Genomic DNA, 21,121 nt, shown 5'->3' with positions numbered 1-21,121 from the left:
AATTTACATGTGTGGATACTCCACAACAAAATGGTGTGGCTGAGAGAAAAAATCGGCATTTATTAGAAGTCACTAGGGCCTTACTTTTTCAGATGTCTGTCCCTAATTCATATTGGGGTGAAGCTGTTTTAACTGCTACCTATTTAATTAATCGCATGCCTTCTCGTGTTCTTGGAAATATAAGCCCTGTGCAACTTATGTTATCCCATTTCCCCTCTGTTCCTATTATGCAAACTTTACAACATCGAATCTTTGGGTGTGTGGTTTTTGTTCATGTGCATCGTCAACATCGTCATAAACTTGATCCCCGAGCTGTTAAGTGCATTTTCATAGGTTATGCTCTTGATAAAAAGGGATACAAATGTTTTCACCCATCCAGTCGTCGGTTCTTCACTTCCATGGATGTCACCTTTCATGAGACTGAGTCTTTCTTCCGTCCTCAGCTTCAGGGGGAGAGTCTTTCAGAAGCTGAGTCATTTATCCCTGAGTCATTCCTATTTTTTCCTCCAACACAAGAGCCTTTACCTTTCACTAATACGCAAGAGCCATTACTTCCTACTAGAAACTCATCTGACTCTACCCAAGAATTGATACCCTCTACTCCACCACCTAAAGCAGCTACACCAACTTTGGTGTATCAAAGGAGAAGGAAACCTGAATCAAACCAACAGCAACTTCAAGAGTCTGAACCTATGGTAAGTATTGAAGGTACTAACTCTTTCATTCCTGACTTGAAAAATGATCCTTTGAATACTTGTGAGCCTAACCTAGATACTCTACCAATTGCAGTGAGAAAAGGAAAAAGGACTTATGCCAAGTATCCTATTTCTCAATTTGTCTCCTCTAAACACCTTTCTTTGCAGCACCAGAGTTTCATTGCAGCCATAGACTCTATCCAAATCCCAACCTCCGTACAAGAAGCATTGAAGGATGAGAATTGGGTTCAAGCTATGAATGAGGAGATGAGAGCATTAGAGAAGAATGGAACTTGGGAGATTGTTGAGAGACCTGATGGCAAAAGATCAGTTGGATGCAGATGGATATATACAGTGAAATATCAATCTGATGGTTCATTAGATCGATATAAAGCAAGATTAGTCGCAAAGGGATATACACAGACATATGGGATTGACTATGAGGAGACGTTTGCCCCAGTAGCCAAGATGAACACAGTCAGAATCTTGCTCTCCCTTGCTGCTCATTTTGGATGGGAGTTACATCAATTTGATGTAAAAAATGCTTTTTTACATGGAGACCTAGAGGAGGAGGTTTACATGGAGACTCCACCTGGTTATAACATCACTGGCGAGACAAACAAAGTGTGTAGGCTGAAAAAGGCATTGTATGGATTGAAACAATCCCCTCGCGCTTGGTTTGGAAGGTTCACGAAGACGATAACTTCATTGCGATACAAACAGAGTCAAGGAGATCATACCCTCTTCCTTAAACATACACTAGATGGAAAACTCACTATTTTATTAGTGTATGTTGATGACATTGTCATAACGGGTGATGATTTGGTTGAGCAGCAGCTTCTGAGGAAAAGATTAGCAGCTGAGTTTGAAATGAAAGATCTTGGGAAACTGAAGTATTTCCTCGGAATTGAAGTTGCCTACTCTAAACAAGGTATCTTCATTTCACAAAGGAAATACATCTTAGATCTTCTCAAAGAAACTAGAAAGCTTGGTTGCAAGGCTACTGGTGTTCCCATTAAGCAAAACCATCGAATAGGAAGTGATGAGGAGAGTCCTAAAGTTGATAAAAGACTATACCAGAGACTAGTAGGAAGATTGATATACCTAGCACATACTAGACCAGATTTGGCATATGCTGTTAGTATAGTCAATCAATTTATGCATGATCCAAGGGTTAGACATATGCAGGCAGTTGATAGGATCCTACAGTATCTTAAGGCCACACCTGGAAGGGGATTGTTGTTTAAAAGGGGTGGAAGCCTATCCATGCAAATATACACCGATGCTGACTACGCAGGATCCCTTATTGATAGAAGACCAACATCAGGTTATTGCATGTTTCTTGGAGGGAATTTGGTGACTTGGAGAAGTAAAAAGCAAAATGTTGTTGCTAGATCAAGTGCTGAGGCAGAATTTCGGGCTATGGCACAAGGTGTTTGTGAATTGCTATGGATGAAGATCATACTAGATGACTTGAGAATAAAATATGAAGCTCCTATGAAGATGTTTTGTGATAACAAATCAGCAATCAGTATTGCTCATAATCCGGTCCAACATGACAGAACTAAGCATGTTGAGATTGACCGACACTTCATCAAAGAGAAGTTGGACAGCGGATTAATAGCCACAACACATGTTCCCTCAGGGCTCCAACTGGCAGACATGTTAACTAAAGGACTTCCCATGGAACGGTTTCAAGAACTTACATGCAAGCTGGGAATGATAGATATCCATTCACCAGCTTGAGGGAGAGTGTTGAGATATTGTTAAGATATTATACAGATTTAGTGTAGATATTGTTAAGATATTGTACAGATTTAGTGTAGATTTATTCTATTTACAGATTTATTCCATTTATAGTGATAGATATGATTAGATGTAATTGTTGTTTTTTAGGAAGAATAGTATCTCGCATTGTATATATATTATAAGCCATTATGTACAGTGAGATATCAATCAGAAATATATTTTTATCATCTTTCTTCCAATTAATTGGATCCAGTGATGCATATGTTCCCAATCCAGACCCTCTCTCACTCCAAATCTAAGAATATGTAAAACAATTGCAATGTGTATATGTAGTGGATTGAAGGGTGTCTTTGTGAACAGATCTTGCCTAATCATACTGACAGTGTGCTTAGTGATGATAATTCTTTCCTTGGTAGCCTTTATTTAAATTATATCAACAAAAGACAAGAAGAAACAAATATTAAATTTTATATACCAAAACCAACAATTTAATCAAATTGATGGGAAAAAAGGAACTAAACATCAGTTTTATCAAATTTATTGGCACAATGAATAGATACTTAGGGTAACTAGCGATATGTTATGTTTGGATCATTTTGCCTTCATTTTTGTCACAAAGTCAAAATTTATCAAACTTCTAAATCGTCAGCCTCTAAGAAGGCACTAAATACAACACTGAATCTTACAAAAGAATATTAGCAAGTATTGTAAATGAGACATCCTGGGATCAATTTTATCTAGAATTTCATCAAGAATCTGACAGGAGAACAGGACTATGAAAAGCTTAAGAGGAAAATGGCAAGTGCCAAATATAATACAACAAAAAATGGGTATTATCCCATTAGGTGAAGTCGGTTATATAGATCACATGATGTCATTGAGTTTAAACTAAATTCTCAGAAAAAAAAAAATTTATCACCAAATCTCTTTTAATAATTTCCTCTAAAGTTCTTTTTTATATCCTTCTACCTACTTTTACTAAACTAAAGGTCATGTCATCCACTCTCTTCTCCTCATTGGGGTCTCCAATGACTTTCTTTGCTCATGACCAAACATCTATGATTTTCTGCCATATTTTCAACTATGGGAGATACTCCAACATTCATAAACAATCATTTCTTATCCTATCAATTCTTGTTTGACAACCCATGTTATTCTTTTAAGATGCAACATTCACTACTATATATAATAATTAGTCATATGACAGTACAATAAAAAAAAATTTCTCAATGTTTTTCTCCACTTTAACCACTTATATTTTGTGAATAACATCTTTACTAATTTTTTCATTATCCTATAGAATCAATCTCCAGTACTATAACCTGAATACTTATAGTATAACATTATCTCCATTTTTAATTTTCAACACATAATCTTCATCTTTTTTTAGTTGCTAAATTTATATTGAATATAATATGTTTTACTTCTACTCAAGTAAAAACCATTAGATTCTAAAGTTTTCTTCCATAACTCAAATTTAGAGTTAACCTATTAGTTTTTACTCCTTGATGAAAACCATGTCATCTACAAAGAGCATGCACTTAAGGATAATTTTTGTATATCACTCGTAAACACATTTAAGACTAGGTTAAACAAGTAAAGACTCAACACAAAGTCCTAATATAAATCCATCCTTATAGAGAAGTCCTTAAATATGTCTCAAGAAATTATCAAACATATAGTTATCCCACATAAGTTTTGTATAACTCAAATATATTTACATGAACTTTTTTTTTTTTAAATCTTCCACAACACTTCTCTTTGCACACAGCAATAAATTATTTCCAAATTAATGAGAATCATATGTAAACCATTTTCTTTGTAATGGTACTTTTCATCAATTTTTGCAAAACGTATATAGCTTCTATTGTAAACCTTTTCTGGCATAAAACCAAACTGATTCTTTGCAATCCCAATTTTTTCTCATAGTTTATGCTCAATGACATTTTCTGATAACTTCTCAGTGTAACTTATAAATTTTATTCCTCTAAAGTTTGCATAATTTGATATATCACCCTTGTTTTATAGGGACCGAAGTGTTCTTCCTCCACTCATTTCCATATTCTTATATCTCACGATCACATTAACAAATAGTAAGCCACCCAAACTCATTCTCCTGTAAATTTTTAAACTTCAATACAACTATCAAGTTGATCGTTTTACCATTATTCATTCTCTTAAGATCTTCTTTTACTTCTCCAACTTGAATTCTATGATATAATATGTTAAATTTAAATCATTGGCTTGGATTTATAATCTTTCTATATTTTCATTTGCTCATTATCCATCATTAAAAGGTTTATAGAAATGTTTGATATTTGGATCTATAACCAAATTTCTTCCTTTTTCATCTTTAATACACCTGATTGGGTTCAAATTTCTATACTTTCTTACTACTTATGAGAAGCTTGTACATCTTGCTTCCAACATTCTTTATACAAAAATTTTGATAAAACTCTTCAAAAGCCTTAAATTGAGCTTCACTCAGTGTTTTGCTTGTCTCAGCTTTTGCATTATGATACCTTACCCAATTTTGAAAATTATTGCATACATACAAAGTTTTAAAACACATCTTTTCATCTTTAATATTATCTTATACACTTCCATTCTACCACTAAGATTCCTTATCTTTTGACACAACCTCTACATTCTATTAGGACCGGGAATGTGGGCTTAGACTTTGAAAGTAGGCCCAAGAGGAATGCTGAGGTGGCAAAAGGTGTAGCAGAATTAGCTAATGAGTGAGAGAAGTAGGGGAATATAGGGGAAGGAGAGAGGAGAGAGGGACGTCTGAATATTTTGGAATTCTGTTATGGCTAGGATTGTTAAATTCTGGAGGAGCTTGCTCTCTGGCTATCTTTCTATTTCATTTTGAGGAATAATACATATATTCTCTTATAAATCTTTATTCTTCTTATATATTTTGGGTCTCTAACACATTCACCTAAAATTATCATGACAACTTTCCTTACCATCTTAATCATTTTGTTCCAATGATGTTAGCACTAACTTCTGCTAAATGCTTCTTAAAATCGAATTGTTTCTCACCTTTGAGTAACCACTACTTGACTTTTGGATCTATAATTTGTCAAGTTCTCTATATACCAGTCTTAAAACAAACATCAAGGACCAACACCCTATGTTGTATAGTAAAGCTCTCTCCTAAAATCACTTTACAATCCTTGAAAATTCTTTTATCTAGACTTCTTACTAAAAAGAAATCGATTTGGGACCTTGATACTCTACTCTTATAAGTGATATAATATCAACAAAAAATACAACAAATAAAACAACAAAAAATAAAAGTAATTCAATGTTGGAATCAGACCTGTTGTATATAATATGACGATATAATTGAAATCAAACCTGTTGCCCAACAGTATATGTAGGAATCATCGATCCACCCCAAGATTCAAAGTGATAAACATCCAAATAGTTTTTCTGATCACATTAAGACAAAACAAAAATATATAATCAGAACATTTGCAACTTGCCCCAAAGATTTATTAGAAGATATTTGACAGAAAAAAAAAAAAGAAAAAAAAAACCCATACATGTTTTATATCATGATTCATGAGAATTTTAATTATTCCCAAAAGTAATTCAATGCTATAGAAATAATTATATATATTCAAGATTGTAGTTTTATAGTTGTTGGAGAATATCTCTTATTTTTGGGAAACATATTAGATACTGTTGTTAAGGTGAGAGAAAATGAGAAAGCAAATGATGAATTCTGTGTTTCAACTACACCACGAGTTGAGTATTTATATTAACAAGAGTAATCACAATTATAGCTACATAATCCGAAACAAATATATAATTACCTAATTACTATAATTATACAGATACTATTTCTTTAAATAGCATATTTACATATATTTAACAACTATATTTATAGGGATTTGATACTAATTGATCTGTATATATTCTCTCCTTATTTTCTACCAATTGTATTGTGTAATTACCATAATTAGTGGCTGTAATTATAGTATATAATATTAATGGCTGAGGTATCTTCCTTAAGCAATTCCATAATCACTGTATCCATATTTACAATAGTACCTACAGCAAAATAAAAAATACGGACTTCCATAATATTGAATAATGAAGGCTGCAGGAATAAGCAGCACTTCTTCCTGTAAAGTGTTGAAAAAGAAATTTTGAATGATTGAAATAGCAGTGTGGCTAAAAATGAAGAGTAAAACCCATTTCCAAATAGGTGAGCAGTAAAAGAATAAAATTGAAATGGAGTTTGTCAGTTGTAGTATAAAGATCTTTTCAATTTTGCTCTGATAACCTGCACTGTCACTATTGCTTATTAGTCTACAATTCACCCTCTTTTATTCTGAGAAGAAGAAAACGATTTATTTTATATTTTATTCTAACATGGCACAGTTTGGTAACAAAACTTTAAGAATGAGAAGAAAAAGGAACTACAGGATTAGAATCAGTTAGTTAGCCATAGATGAAAGGATGGGGGTTTTATTTAAATAGTATGAGGGGTATAAGAGAGTGTCATTTGGAAATTTTTGGTACAGTAGCTCATTATAGAAGGGAAAACGCTTGACAGGAAAATTTCTCCTTTTCTGTTGAAATTCATTCAGCAATAAACGAATTTGGAAGCACCAATGAGAAAAAAAAAAAAACCTTCTTGTAGTTAGGACTAAGAAGTAGAATTCTCTCACTCTGCTCATTAGAACTTGGAAGCACCAATTAGAAAATCCATGCAAGGACAACCAACTGAGTCCATTCTCCAAAAGTGATAGAAAAACATAGTTCTCCCTCATCCATACAATTGAAAAACATAGGTACATAGCATAACAAACAAAACTTACCTCTAGAATCACCCTCCCGCAGACAGAAAATAGTTCACCGGCAATATCAATTTCAACGATGGTTTCAGCTCCTACAGCAGGCTTTGAGACACATGCTAGGAAGTGGCGAACTACAAGTCCATACAGTTTCTGTGGAAATTTCAGAAATAATATGCAGATGAATGTCAAAGCAAAAATATGCAGGGTTTTAAAGTGCAACAAATGGTAAGTTATCATGTATAAGTCTAACATGGTGGTCTTGGCTCCATCCAGATTCTCCTGTAGAAAATTTTGTGGGGTGAATGGGTGGATGGGCTTTGTCATCATGTCCACCACCCCTAGGGTTTCTCCAAAGTCCCACCCCAGGGTCCAACAACCGCTGTGCATATATTCCCCACTCAGGATGCCCTTGTTGTTCTTGCACAATTGTCTACAATTAAAAGGAAAACAAAAAAGAAAAGGCCAGTCATTAAGGAAAAAAAATAGATGATTAAGGGTGAAACAACAATATTGCCAACACAATACAAGCTGAACAACGCAAGTGAAAATGCAATAACTAAGTAGAGTGCTTTAAAAGTCTGATCTTCATTTACTTAAAAGTAGTCATATACCCACATTATATTAAAACACTATTATGAGTTTCCAAGAACATTCAAGCCAGTAAAGTCTCCATATTTATTCATTTCACCTATGTCATAAAGTTAACACTACCTCTTCAAAGTTATAATTCCTTAACCCCTTCGTACTTTTGTGCATTCAATTTCACAATGTCAAATATAATGTCCCCCATGGTCAGAAAAATGTGGGTATGTCCCCCGTCCCAAACCATAGTTGATGCTTTATTACCACATGCAAATTAGCAACAATTCTAGCCCTTTCTTGTATCCTCTAGTTCCAAATCCATCAAGGAGGCTACAACCGTAATAATTATTCATGCTTGGACTGACATAAGACAAAAGCTACCCACATGCAAATCAGTCCTTGAAGAAAAGCTATCAGTTTCTGTACGAGGATAACTGATGAACCCAGCTTGATAAAGTTCTTCCGCCACCTACGAATAATTAAAGAAGGTGTAAGCAACAGATGAATCATTAATGCATATTAAATATGCATGCACACACAATTCTTTTATATAATGGACATGTAGAGAACCATGGGAACCATGGATCAACAGTTTGACTTCAAACATCCTTGTGCTGGGGTGCAAGTCTTATCAGCTTTTTCTTTGGCATTGTATAACTGCATTATTTCTTCTCTAATACTCTAGTTAGTACATTTGAAAAAGTAAACCACTTAGCATATAGCTTTAGACTTGAAATAGACAATAGGTATCACTCATAAGTCATCAGTATGAAGCACATCAACTAATGGTGTTTCCAACGTCAACTTGCCTTCATTGTGTGCTCAGAACTCATCCGGAAGTATCGTGAAGCACGTTTCTCAAGCTCAATTGTATTTAGAGGATGTGGGGGATACTTCAGCTTCTCCTGTTGTCTAACATTGGTAACCTGAATGGTATTTAATAAGTATAATAAAATAATACTCTGAATTAAGCACAATCCCAATCACAAGTTTTAAGGAAGACTCACAGTTGCTGTTGATTCCTCAACGCACATCTCATATATTATAACTGCACAAGTATAATCAAATAGATGGCCCCGCCTGCCAAATGAATTTAGATTATACCCAAACCTACAGTTAGTAAAACTCAACTAGAATTATGAATTCACCAAAAGCTTTGTATCTTACATCCAGCTGAAATTGGCAACGCCTTCATCTGATCTATGAGAACAATTGATGGACCAAAACTCTTCTGGCTCATGTGCTTGTATCTCCCAATATCTTTCCACGACAAATCCAAGTGTAGGAAACTGTAACAAAAATGAAGGTAAAACAGAAACTCGTAAGAACTAAATACTTGCTCAAGCACAAAACCCACACACCTTTAATATACTATCATGTTTCCAACAGAAGCGCACCTGACAAGGGCCATAACTTAAGACAATATTTCTGTCATCTGTAACAGTGTCAATGATAAAAGCATCTCTCATTAACATGGTCTGGAACCTGGTGAAAGAAGCACCAATACGAAGATCTATTTCCTGTAGGAAAACACAATAATCATCAATAAACCCCCCACAGAGTGACAACATCAAATACCATGTGTTTTACTAAATAAAACGAAACTGAAATGTCAATTTCTTGTTCCAATTACGAAAACAAAACAGAAGCATGGAAATACTAAAGCTCAGCCCCATCTAGATCAAAAAATGTGACTCACTTGCCTAGCATCCACAGCATCGGAAAACCACTTATTAGGCTCAACAAGATTCTGCACAGCTTGATGGATTTCCCTGTCATTGAGAATATCAAAAGCAGCAACAATCAAACACCAAAACAGCAAAAAAATAACAACCACCACCACAACACAATGCTGAACCTGTCAATCAATGCAGAAAACCGAGCCCGCTTTATAGTAAGGTAACGATTCGCCGCAGTACATACGTCAACCACTTCAAACGCAATATTCTCACCCTCTCTGTCACAATCGAGCCACAAAACAAGCCACTGGCACCTCCTAGCTTCCTCCTCCAGCGTCCTCTTGATATCCTTCTTGTCCTAGGGTTAACAGCACAAACAAGAATAGAGAGAGAGAGAGAGTAACGATGAAGAAGAAGAAGGAACAAGAGAGAGAAATGGAGAACCTCCGGAACAAATTTATGGACAGGAGCGTGGTAGAGATCGGCGGGGTCACAAGAGTGCCACTTGCGATAACGATCTTCGAACTCGAGTTCCATGAGGTGGCCAGTGACGGAGGTGAAGAGCATATGGCAAGGTTGGCCGCGAATGGTGTAGTTGAACTCGAATATCTTGTTGTAGCGGGAACGCCCGTCTCTGATTCGAAGGCCTTGGTTCCTTGATAGGATTGTGGAGACGGACTTCGCCACCGAAGGCTTCTCTGCCACGTTCAGAACGTTCATGGTTGGAGGAAGAGGATGATAGGGTTTGCTCGGGACTTCAACTCAGCCTGTTTGGTTACGGATTTTCCCGCCCAATTGTGCGAGAGAGAGTATCAGTTTGAGCCGGGCAAGGAGAGGGCACCATTTTGAAATTTAATCCAACGGAAGTTTTTAAGAATGCAGCTTGGACAACAAAATATTGGTCTTAATATTATATATATATATCTGTTGTTTTAAATATTTTAACGTATATTTTTATAATTTTTTAATCTTTATTCTTTAATGAGTGTTTGCAAATTCCTTAAATATATTTACGAATAGGGTGGGTTTAATTAGTTTTTTAAAGATTTAAAGTGTATATTATTTTAGTTTCTCAAACTTTTTTCAGTGATAGTCCTTTTATTTTTCAAAAAAAATTATTATTTTTTTAAATTATTTTTTCAAAAAATTTATCAGTTAAATATTAAGATTTATCCAAATAAAAAATATTCAATCATCTCGTTTTTAAATTATGATCATACATCTTATAAAATAGTCAATTTTTTACTTCTAAACTTTTTTAAATTATGTTATATTTCAAATTTATCATAAGTTACTGTGTATTTGAATAAAAATGACAACTTTATTGACGTAATAAACTTAAAAATAAAATTGAAAGCTGTCCAAATTAAATAAATAAAAAAGTAAGCCTTATTTTTATAAATAATTATCAATAAATTTTATATTTTGACATGTTAGATAAAATATAATTTAAAGTGCTTTATTTTAGTTTAATTGTAAACCAAGATTAAGTAAAGTTATACGAAAATGTATAAAATTATTTGTAATTATCATTTTATTTATAAATATTCAATTGTTGATGATTAGACAGAAAGAATAAAAAAAACTATTAACATTCACTTGTAAATTCTAAAATTTTTCCTATCTTAAAAATGTTTTCTCTTTCAGGATAATGGTTTTTCATGACTTGTAATTATTTTATAAGTTCTATTTTAATACAATATTAGTATAAAATTTTTTGCACTATCAACTAATTAAAATACATTATGAATATATTTTTTATGTTCAGTATAATTAAAATCAATGATTATTGTTAATCATAGTACTCGTTTAAAACTGTAAATGACCTTGTGTAGTTTACAAATTGTATTCTTGGAACCAAGAAAAGAAAACTAGGAGGTTGAGACATAAAAACCTCTTCAAAAAGATAAGAACACATTATTAATATCAATTTGATGAATGGCCCAATTGGATGAGACAAATAAACTTGAGAACAATTTTGATGGTGGCAAGTTTTATAACAGGACTGAAAAAGTCCTAGTGAAATATGTCAAGTGTTTGAAAAGTGTCATCAATATTGAATGTGGTTTCTAAGATCCATTAAACTTGATAGCAAGTGTTATTTTTTTTTAGTGCATTATATTCATCGTTGATTGTATTAAACCATTCATGTTGAGATAGGGTCTCCTTAACACAGTGAGATTCAATAGTGAGAGAGAGAGAGAGAGAAGTCTAATATGTTTTTTGATTTATAAATACTAGTAAAAATGGTAGGAGTGATAAGGTTTGTTGATAGAGTTGGTGCCTGGCTATGACGATGAACAATAGTTAATAAAAGGGGTGTCTGTATCTAGCGGGAGCAGGAGTTGATATTGCAAGTACCTATAATTATTTTTAGTATGAAAAAATTAATTGGCAAATAAAAATCATGTTACCAATACACACGTATAAAAGACAAAATCAAATTACATAAATTTAGTGAAATGACACATTTAATATAATTTTTATTAAAAATATATTTTATTAATCTAATTATTTATTCATGTGATATTTTATAAAATTTCACATAATTTAAATAGTTATAAATATAATTCAATAATAATTATTTAATGATATTTTAAATAACATATCATACATTATAATAAAGTTGAGAGATAAACCTTATTTACAAGAATTATAAATTCAAAAGATAAATAATAAAATTTGTATTTAACAAAATTATTAAAAATCTCATTTTATTAAAGTTGACATTTAATATTATTTTATCATATATATGGTTAAGATTATATATATATTAGGTGTGAAATTTAGATACTTACACTGTTTAAGAATTTTTATAAAAATATGAAACTTATTAATTTAATTATTATTGAATCATGTGATACTATTTTTAATCATCATGCATGCTAAATTTATATAATTTAAATATTTATCTATATTTTAATAATATATTAAATATTAAAATATAATAATATGATAAATATTTATTAATTTATTTTATATAAAAATTAATATTATTAATAAAACATTTTAATTAATGATTAAATTGATAAATTTTATTCAATAATATAAATACATGCAAAGTTTAACAGCTTTGTATATACAGGAAATGTTTTGTCAAGTTCCATGTTCCCTTGTTTGATTGTCGTATACGGTGAAAATTGAATTCGGCGTAACTAAAACATAACAGTTGAGGTCTTCTTCCATTTATAGTCAGGGGGGTTTGAATATATTATTTGTAAGTACTTATCTCGCAAGTTATTTTTAAAAACTATGATTTATATTATAAATTTATTAATAAAATGTCTTTGAATAGATTAAAAATAATTTATTTTAGTAAATAAAATTTAAAATATTATTGAAATAAATTAACAAGAACTCAGGAGAGTTAAAAGTTATATATGATAAGTTGTTTATATGTTCTTTCAAATAGACTCTGAAATGTGTGTGACCTGTTTATTCTACAGCAATATTATTTTATTTAATATTTTTATAAATCTTATCTTTAGATTAAATTTTTTATTAAGTGTATCAAGTTTATACAATTTGTTATAAATATTTTAAAAAATTGTTGATATTTTATTAATTAATTTTATTTAAAGTATAACTGTTTTCAATATAAGTAAATTTCATTTATAAAATTACATGTCTATAAATATATAATTTATCTGAAAATTTGGTAGTATAACTTAATGATTCAATTTGTCAAAATTATATATAATAAAAAAATTTGCAATGAATATTCAAAACTTATTCTTAACTTATACATAAGAACAATGTTAAAATATCTTTCTTTCCAAATTATCAAAAGAGTGAACTTGATAATTTGTAAATGCCTTTTGGGGATTAATATTACATTAATAAATGATTCATATATATCCATCTTATATTGCAAATATAGTTTTGTAAAGATTAAAGATGGAAATAGGCCAGGCCGCCTGACAGGATAATAACCCTTAAAATGAAAAAGAATTGTTCAATATTCGTCATATGTAGTTAAGGAATATGATTGAAACAATATTTGGTATTTTTAAATAAAGGTTCATAATTTTTAAGTTAGAACTTCTATTTTTATTTAAGGCACAAGTAGAACTTGTGTTAGCATGTGCAGCATTATATAACTTTCTTTAAAAAAAAATATCGTTTTGATGAATTTTCAATTAAACCAATGGAGAAACTTACATCTTCAACATTATCGGTTAATGAAGATCATAATTTTGAGCCTATTTTTTAAACTCAGGAGCAAGAGCGAGAACACGCTAATGCTTAGAATATATGGGTAAATGCTATTTAGAAGACATGATATTACAGAGAATTATTATTATTCATCAAAACATTGTTATTTTTTTAATTATTTTTGTTTTTGACTCTTTTTAAATTTGAATGTATGAAAAAAAATATTAAACTCTTGATGTAAAAAATTCACAAAATTCTGCAAAGTCTAAATTTGAATGTATGAAAAAAAAACCTTAAAATCTTTACGTAAAAAATCCATAAAATTTTGCAAAGTTTACAAAATTATGCAAAATTCATTAAAATTTTAATTTTAAAATCTTCCAGAATTCTACAAATATAAAAATCATAAAAATCTTAAAAAGTCTTTTAAAATTTGAAGAACTTTTTTTAACTAAAAAAATCATTTAAAATCCTAATCCGACGTACCCCTTATACTTCTCAATCTTAAATTATGGAACTTTTCATATACTTTTGAAATGTTATCTTTTTGACTTAAAGGTTCCTCTTTTTGTTCTTATGAAACTTTGTTGAAACTCCATCTTTTTGACTAAACTCCATCTTCAATTTGAAAATCTGCATCCATCCTCTTATCACTAAACACCAACTTTGCAAGTTTGGTATTCCTCAAGCCCCCAATTCCCACTATAAAAATAATAGAGAGACTTTTATCATCATAGCCATCACCATGTGGATGAGGTTGCATCAAAAGCTGAATGATTTGTTCCTATCATTCTCCCTTCTTATCACATCTGAAGCATCAACGTGGGAATAAGTCATTTCCCTCCTTTGCACAAAAAGTCTTCGACGATCAACTTCAACCCTCTCAAGACCAAACTTGTTCCTATCAGCTGCTACCTTATCCAATCTGTCCCCAACATCTTTGATCTGATGAGCAATCCTAATACGGAGAAGAAGAGGATTAGATGAAGAAAAGAAGTGTCCTACCTTCATCCTGGTGCTTCCAGAAGCTTTCACCGCTTGCTTTCGCATTGTTTGACATTCAATCCATCCAAGACATCTTCAGCATACGAGCAAACGTTGTTAATCTGCCTCAGCCATTCACGCAAGCCATGTTTGTGTCCTTCTTATCCTCTGCATCCAACAGCACACCTTTGACAATGACGAAGTGTCTTTGATTCCTTGTAGGTCTTTGTACACACTGTAGGCTCGAGAAGCTTCATCATAAGCATAGGAAGCAAGCTTGCCAAGCAGTGATTTAGCAAAATCGAAGACAAATGATTCAGCCATGTTCTTCGGGAAAGAGCAGAAATGGAGTTGGGATATAAGTTTATTTTTGTGGTGATTGTACCTCCAAATCCATAACTATACTTTTTCATATAACCAAGTCAACAGATAAAGACAACGTAAATCTACATGGTCTTTCTACGTCAACTTTTTAATAGCGTTGTTTTAGCCCTTTTTCCCAGAAATAATCACTTGCTTTTAAAGGCTCTCTTAGATAATTTTTAAAAAATAAATTGATTATTTCTTTAAATTAATTTACTACCAAACATAAGCTTAACCATAAAGATAGAAAGAAGATAAATTTTCCATTACTTTCAAGTAGTTTGTGGCAACATTTTTTTTAAAGAAATTAATTAACTAATGCGACTGTGAGAGGGCAATTTTGATGTCATGTCATATATTCAAATGTTTGGCTGGGAATTTATTTACATCATTTTTTCAATTCTCTTCTTTTTTGTTAGTTTTATATTTTATAATTAAATTATTTAAGAAATTATTGAGCACTTAACATTGCTTTTATTATAAAATAAATACAAGATTGCATGAGCATGTGCGCCATGTAACATTGCTACAGGGTATGATGGTTGGTACCTGCCAGTTCTCTTTTGTTTTTTTGGGTCAAAAGCTGAAATTAAATGAAGTGGTAGTTCATTTTATTTGTTGTTCCATTATTTAGCATTTTGGTGTTTGATGCCTCTGGTATCTGTTCGCACAATGGCTTCGAATGTGTTGAGAGGTTACCGAGCACATGGGCTTCTTTCGGAATTAGTGATTAACTCATAGTATATATTACACTTCTAAGGGTCCATAATGATAAGATGTTCTTAAAAAATACAGTTACGGCAATCTTTTTTCTATGAGCTAACTTTTTATGAGTGAGTTAGGTCTAAATTTTTAGTTGTTTACAGATTTTGGCATGAGAAGAGTGTCTTAAAATATCCCATATTAATTAAGAATAGAGACATAATACTCAAGAGTAAAGGCAATTCTCTTCCTATAAGCTAGCTTTTAAAAGTGAGTTAAGACTAAATTTTTTAACACATAAATATGACACGGACTAAGATTTTCATGTGAATTATGGTCGTTTTATCAAATACGTGATTTCTTGAAGATCTAGTAAGCATTGTTTGTTTAAAAACACTTTGGAGTTAAACTATACAATAGCAGGGAAACACTTTGTTATTAAAAAATTAATTAAATTTAAAAATAGGTTATTATATTTTTTCCATTATATAAAAATTAAAAAAATTTATGTTTGAGATTTTTTTTTTATTTCATTCTTTATTTGTTTTAATTTTTATAATCAAAGTCTCAAGTTTTTATTAAAAATTTTGAATGAAAAAAGTTTAACATAGTTTATTTAAATTAGTTCAGGATAATTTTGAAAAGAAAATGAGAATTTAAATTTTTTTATAAGGAAATCAATGAAAGGATTTTATTATAGCAATTAAAAATTTAAAGAATTAGTTAAAGAGAAGTGCACTCGGATGACAACTAGTTTTAAAATTGCAGCTATTTTGTAGACTGCACTTTTTCCTAACTATTTTGATCTACTGTTTCCAGATATCCACCAAAAATATTTTACCATTTTAGCAATGCAGAAGCATTTTCCTGCTGCATTATTCGATTCTAGATTACTGGAACATGGTACAGGCAGACAATAATTGTGGATCACTAATAAGGTATTCCTACTGCTGTGTTTCCTCACCCAAAATATGAAATAATAAAAACTTGTTGACCTCTGTAATTTAATTGTTTCTCTAATAATTGTTTATACTATGTCCTTAACATATGCCATTTTTTCAATGTTATATTATAGTCAACCTTGCTGAATGTTCAGGTAGGTCGAAAACGAGGTGGATCATGTCTTCTATCTATTAATTTATAGACCGAACACACACTCAGGTATATATCTCAACTCCAGAAAGTAAATCAGGAAATGATATGTATAATCTTCTATTGTAAAGCTTGATTTGGGACCCCAAAAACCTAAAGCAAAACATCTGTTGTAAAGTTTCAAGATCTCTTCAATGGAGAATATGGTAAGTAAATGCATAGCATAATCCATAACTTATACACTAATCCAAACAGCACTACCGTGAAATAAACTCAATGTTACATACATAAACAATAATTCAAAAAGGAAGAAAGAAGAGACAAGAAAACAAAATTTTGTGTCAGCTTCTGGATTTTCTACCAAATCAATTTTGTACAAGTAAGTAAATTCTAGCTCTAGAAAATATTCCAATTTCACTAACCGCGCAATCTCAGCCGCATCCGCGATTGCATTCGAAAAAGAAGTTTCCCCTCTTGTCTTGGATCTGCAATGGAAACGTGTTTGATGTGAGCAATCAAGGGCCAATACTCACCAGACTGTGGCTGACATTTTCGACACAACTCAGGACAACCATCTATGGTCAAATCTTCAAGGGCAGTGAGGTGATGCATGTCACTTGGGAGACACATGAGTTGAGGACAGTTCACAATATGGAGTGTCTTAAGATGAGTCATTCTTGTTAGCCACTCAGGAAGCATCTTAAGACTAGGAAAATCAAAAATTATCAATGTCTTTAGGGTGTCAGAAGCTCCTTGAATCCAATCAGGCAATGTCATCTGCCTTGGAAAATGCTCAAGATGCAGAAATTTCATCCTCAATTTTTGGATTGGGGTTTCGTAGTTCAACGGCAGCTTTAGCATCTCGCATCGTATTACTAACAGAACCTCTAATTTAGGAAGAATGTAAAGCGGTAAGGACTCTAGGCTCCCACATGATTGAACAAACAAGGTTTGAAGGGAAGGGAGTTCTGCTACCCCTCTGAACAAAAACTTCAATTTGTCACAATGTTCAAAACTCAAAGTTTGCAGATTGCTCAAACTTGCAAAATCATTCTGTGGCAGAACTGATTGTTTTGTGGTTATATACAAATGTTGAAGGCTGATCAACTTCCCTAACCCATTAGGCAAAGTTTCAAGCTCCATGCATCCTCTTACTGAAAAAAGTTTCAAATTTTGTAGTTTGCAAATAGAATGAGGAAGTCTTTTTATTTTCCAATTATTTGAAAGATCGATGCCTTGTAGATGCTCCAATTTAGCAATTGAATTAGGCAGGGTCTCAAATGAAGAATCACTTAAATCTAAAAGCCGTAAGTATTTGTATCTTGTTATCCATGTATCCAGTAGAGCTTCACAGTGAACACCTATTCCATCGATGGGAAATAATATAGTTCTCAAAGTTCTAGACTTGGGGAACAAAGCAGGACTAAGTGAATCATTTTCAACAATTGACAAATGCCTTGCTTGCTCAGGTATATTGCTAGTGTGGGAGTTCACCGCAAGAAACTCTGCTTTTGCAACATCCAGTGCAAGATCATGTACCAAATCATGTACTTTGAAAAGGCCAAAGTGACCAAAGTCTTCAAAATCTTCAAGAAATGATCTTGAATGTAACTCAGCAATATATTGTATACCAACATTCTCTAGCTTTTGACTTCCATCTGGAGACTGAAGCAGTCCAAGTGCCAGCCAAAGATAAATAATTTCAGTATTACCAAAGCCAAAATCTTTAGGGAAAAGTGAAAACACAGCAAAACAGTGCCTCAAATTGGATGGCATTTGATCATAGCTCAACTTAAGGGCTGGTAAAATGTCATCTTTCTTTTGTTTTAAGTTCCAAATTTCATGTTTTCTTACAAATTCCCAACTATCTAAATCAAAATTTGAGAACAGGGAACTTCCTAACGTTCTTACTGCCAATGGAACCCCTCGACACTTTTTCACAATATCCTTTCCAATCTCCACTAGATTTGGATGTTTCTTTTCTTCGCCTTCCGTGAATGCCCATCTGATAAACAGAGATAAACAATTCTCCAAAGAAAGGCCTGCTAAATTATAGGAGGGAACAGTGCCCATCATTGAAGCAATTGAGTTACTACGTGTTGTCACCAAGACCTTGCTTCCCACAGCTCCAGTATTTATTAAGTCTTTCAACTCTATCCATTTTGCACGATCTTCATTCCATATATCATCTAAGACGAGTAAAAACTTATGACCTAGAAGTTTATACCTGAGAATTCTCTGTAGCAGCTCAATGTCTAAGTGGTTGACATTTTCTTGGGGACCAAGAGCAGTAGTTGGAGCTGAAGCAGAAGTAGAGTAGATGATTTTAATAATGATCCGCCTAATATCAAAATCATCCGAGACGCAGACCCACATCTTCAATTGAAAAACTTCATCCATCCTCCTATCATTGAACACCAACTTCGTAAGTGTGGTCTTCCCCAAGCCACCAATTCCAACTATGGGAATAACACATAGGCTTTGATCACAGCCACCATCAGGGAGCGGTTGCAACAAAAGCTTGATAATTTCTTCCCTATCATTCTCCCTTCCTAACACACCAGAAGCATCAACATGGGAATAAGTCATTTCTCTCCTTTGCAGAACTCTTTGGTCAACATCAATCCTCTCAAGACCAAACTTGTTCCCATCATCTGCCACCTTATTCAATCTATCCTTAACATCTTTGATTTGACGAGCCATCCTAAGATGGAAAATAAGAGGATTAGACAAAGAAAAGAAGTGTCCTACCTTCATCTTGATGCTGCCAGAAGCTTTGACAACTTGCTTTCGCAATGTTTGGCAATCAAATTCATCAAAGACATCTTCAGCATAGTAGCAGACGCGTTGAATCTGCCTCAGCCATTCACGCAAGCCATGTTTCTGTTGCTTCTTCTCCTCAGCATCCAATAGTACACCTTTCACAATTGACAAGGTGTCTTTGATCCCTTGAAAATCCTCGTACACATGATAGGCTCGAGAAACTTCTTCATAAACTTGAGAAGCAAGCTTACGTTGCAGTGATTCTGCAATATCGAAGACGAAAAATTCGGCCATGATCTTCAACAAAGAGCAGAAACAGAGTTCAGATACATGTTTGAAGTTAGGTTGTTGGGCACGAATTGCCTCCAATATCCAACGTATAAAAGACGGACTTGACTTCGATGTTTTAAATCAAAATTAGAGATTTTTTTTTACCACTTTTTGAGACATTTCTAGTGTCAGTTTAAATTTATTTTTCAAATGAGTGTATAGAGAAAAGACGGACTTTGTTTCAATGTCTTAAACACGCATCTTGACTTCAATGTCCCAATTATATGGTTAAGATTATGACTTATTTAGATGATATAAGTTTTTTCTTTTGGAAAAAATAGTAAAAATGGAAAAACAATTTATTCATATAGAGTTAAACAAAAATATGTGTTGAAAATAGCCCTTGTGACCTCCGCTCAAGATAAGTTACAAATCTACTTAAAAATTAACACACAGGATAATAAATCTTTTCAATCAAGTAATATGACTAATTTGCTAACAAAGTTTTCTTTGTATTTTTATTATCTCAAAATATAATAACATATTAGAATTGATTTATAACTTAACCAAATTAGTCAAATTCTAATATATTATAATATTAAAACTATAACCTTTAATATATATCTCAAAATAAAAATTTAATTTTTTAACAACAGTAAAATGTTTAAAAAATAATAAAAATTAAGGTCATTGAAACAAGGGAGACCTACCAACAAATATTTTACTATATTAGACTAATACTCTAAACAACTTGCAACTCTTTCATCTAGTGATTTGAAAATATTAAATAAATAGAAGGTGAGTCACATAGACTCAATGAGAGTATTATAACCATAATAAACAGGAAAGTGAAACAAATATGGCACAAGTAATTCACAACTATCGAACTTACTTATAGTATATCACTTTAACAAAAATCTATTCTAGTTGCTTTATTTAAAGTCTCATCATGCTCAAAAGTTTACAAATCTATACCATTAAAGGAAATATCATTTCAATCATAAGTATTATAATAAAGTAAGTATATACCAAAATTAAATAATATTAGTTTTCTAAAACATTATTAAAGTATGTGTCAATACAATGCTATAAAAATCACTCACGAGAGAATCAAAGTCCAAAAAAGTTTTACCTCATTGATAGCCCTCTCCTCCTAAGGACAACATCTCTTAAGGATAGCTCCATCTAACGAGTAGCCCTCTCCTAGCATACATCATGTCATAATTAATCTTGTTGGGGTAATTCTACTTCATTGATAGCCTTCTTCGTA

General features: G+C 32.3%; 2 protein-coding genes and 1 pseudogene across 3 annotated transcripts in view; all 3 read right to left on the bottom strand.

Annotated features, from left to right (window-relative positions):
- The window catches only part of LOC113849609 (DNA topoisomerase 3-alpha), a 30,368-nt gene extending 20,042 nt beyond the window's left edge, over positions 1–10,326 (bottom strand). For both annotated transcript variants that reach the window (XM_027479631.1, XM_027479639.1), the window contains exons 1-11: positions 9,967–10,326; positions 9,702–9,880; positions 9,543–9,615; positions 9,241–9,363; positions 9,011–9,132; positions 8,851–8,923; positions 8,653–8,769; positions 8,229–8,312; positions 7,512–7,691; positions 7,283–7,411; positions 5,811–5,885 (exon numbers count right to left, since the gene is read on the bottom strand). In XM_027479631.1, coding sequence (XP_027335432.1) covers positions 5,811–5,885; positions 7,283–7,411; positions 7,512–7,691; positions 8,229–8,312; positions 8,653–8,769; positions 8,851–8,923; positions 9,011–9,132; positions 9,241–9,363; positions 9,543–9,615; positions 9,702–9,880; positions 9,967–10,242 — 1,431 coding nt within the window. In that variant the 5' untranslated portion in view covers positions 10,243–10,326. The remainder of the gene's footprint in view (positions 1–5,810; positions 5,886–7,282; positions 7,412–7,511; positions 7,692–8,228; positions 8,313–8,652; positions 8,770–8,850; positions 8,924–9,010; positions 9,133–9,240; positions 9,364–9,542; positions 9,616–9,701; positions 9,881–9,966) is intronic.
- A 4,113-nt stretch (positions 10,327–14,439) lies between these two features.
- Positions 14,440–14,985, bottom strand: LOC113853012 (annotated as a pseudogene).
- Positions 14,986–16,919: 1,934 nt separating this feature from the next.
- LOC113853011 (putative disease resistance protein RGA3) lies at positions 16,920–19,947 on the bottom strand. Its single transcript, XM_027483439.1, has one exon. The coding sequence runs from the start codon at positions 19,873–19,875 to the stop codon at positions 17,236–17,238; it is 2,640 nt and encodes an 879-aa protein (XP_027339240.1). The 5' UTR covers positions 19,876–19,947; the 3' UTR covers positions 16,920–17,235.
- Between the last annotated feature and the right edge of the window lie 1,174 nt (positions 19,948–21,121).

The sequence above is a fragment of the Abrus precatorius genome, unplaced genomic scaffold (genome assembly GCF_003935025.1).
Source record: "Abrus precatorius isolate BTA unplaced genomic scaffold, Abrus_2018 Scaffold10, whole genome shotgun sequence".
Lineage (NCBI taxonomy): Eukaryota > Viridiplantae > Streptophyta > Magnoliopsida > Fabales > Fabaceae > Abrus > Abrus precatorius.
This window is presented reverse-complemented; position numbering and strand designations above follow the sequence as displayed.

What these genes read in the sequence shown, in the direction of transcription:
- LOC113853011 (XM_027483439.1), bottom strand. Translation starts at nt 19,875, where the DNA reads ATGGCCGAATTTTTCGTCTTCGATATTGCAGAATCACTGCAACGTAAG.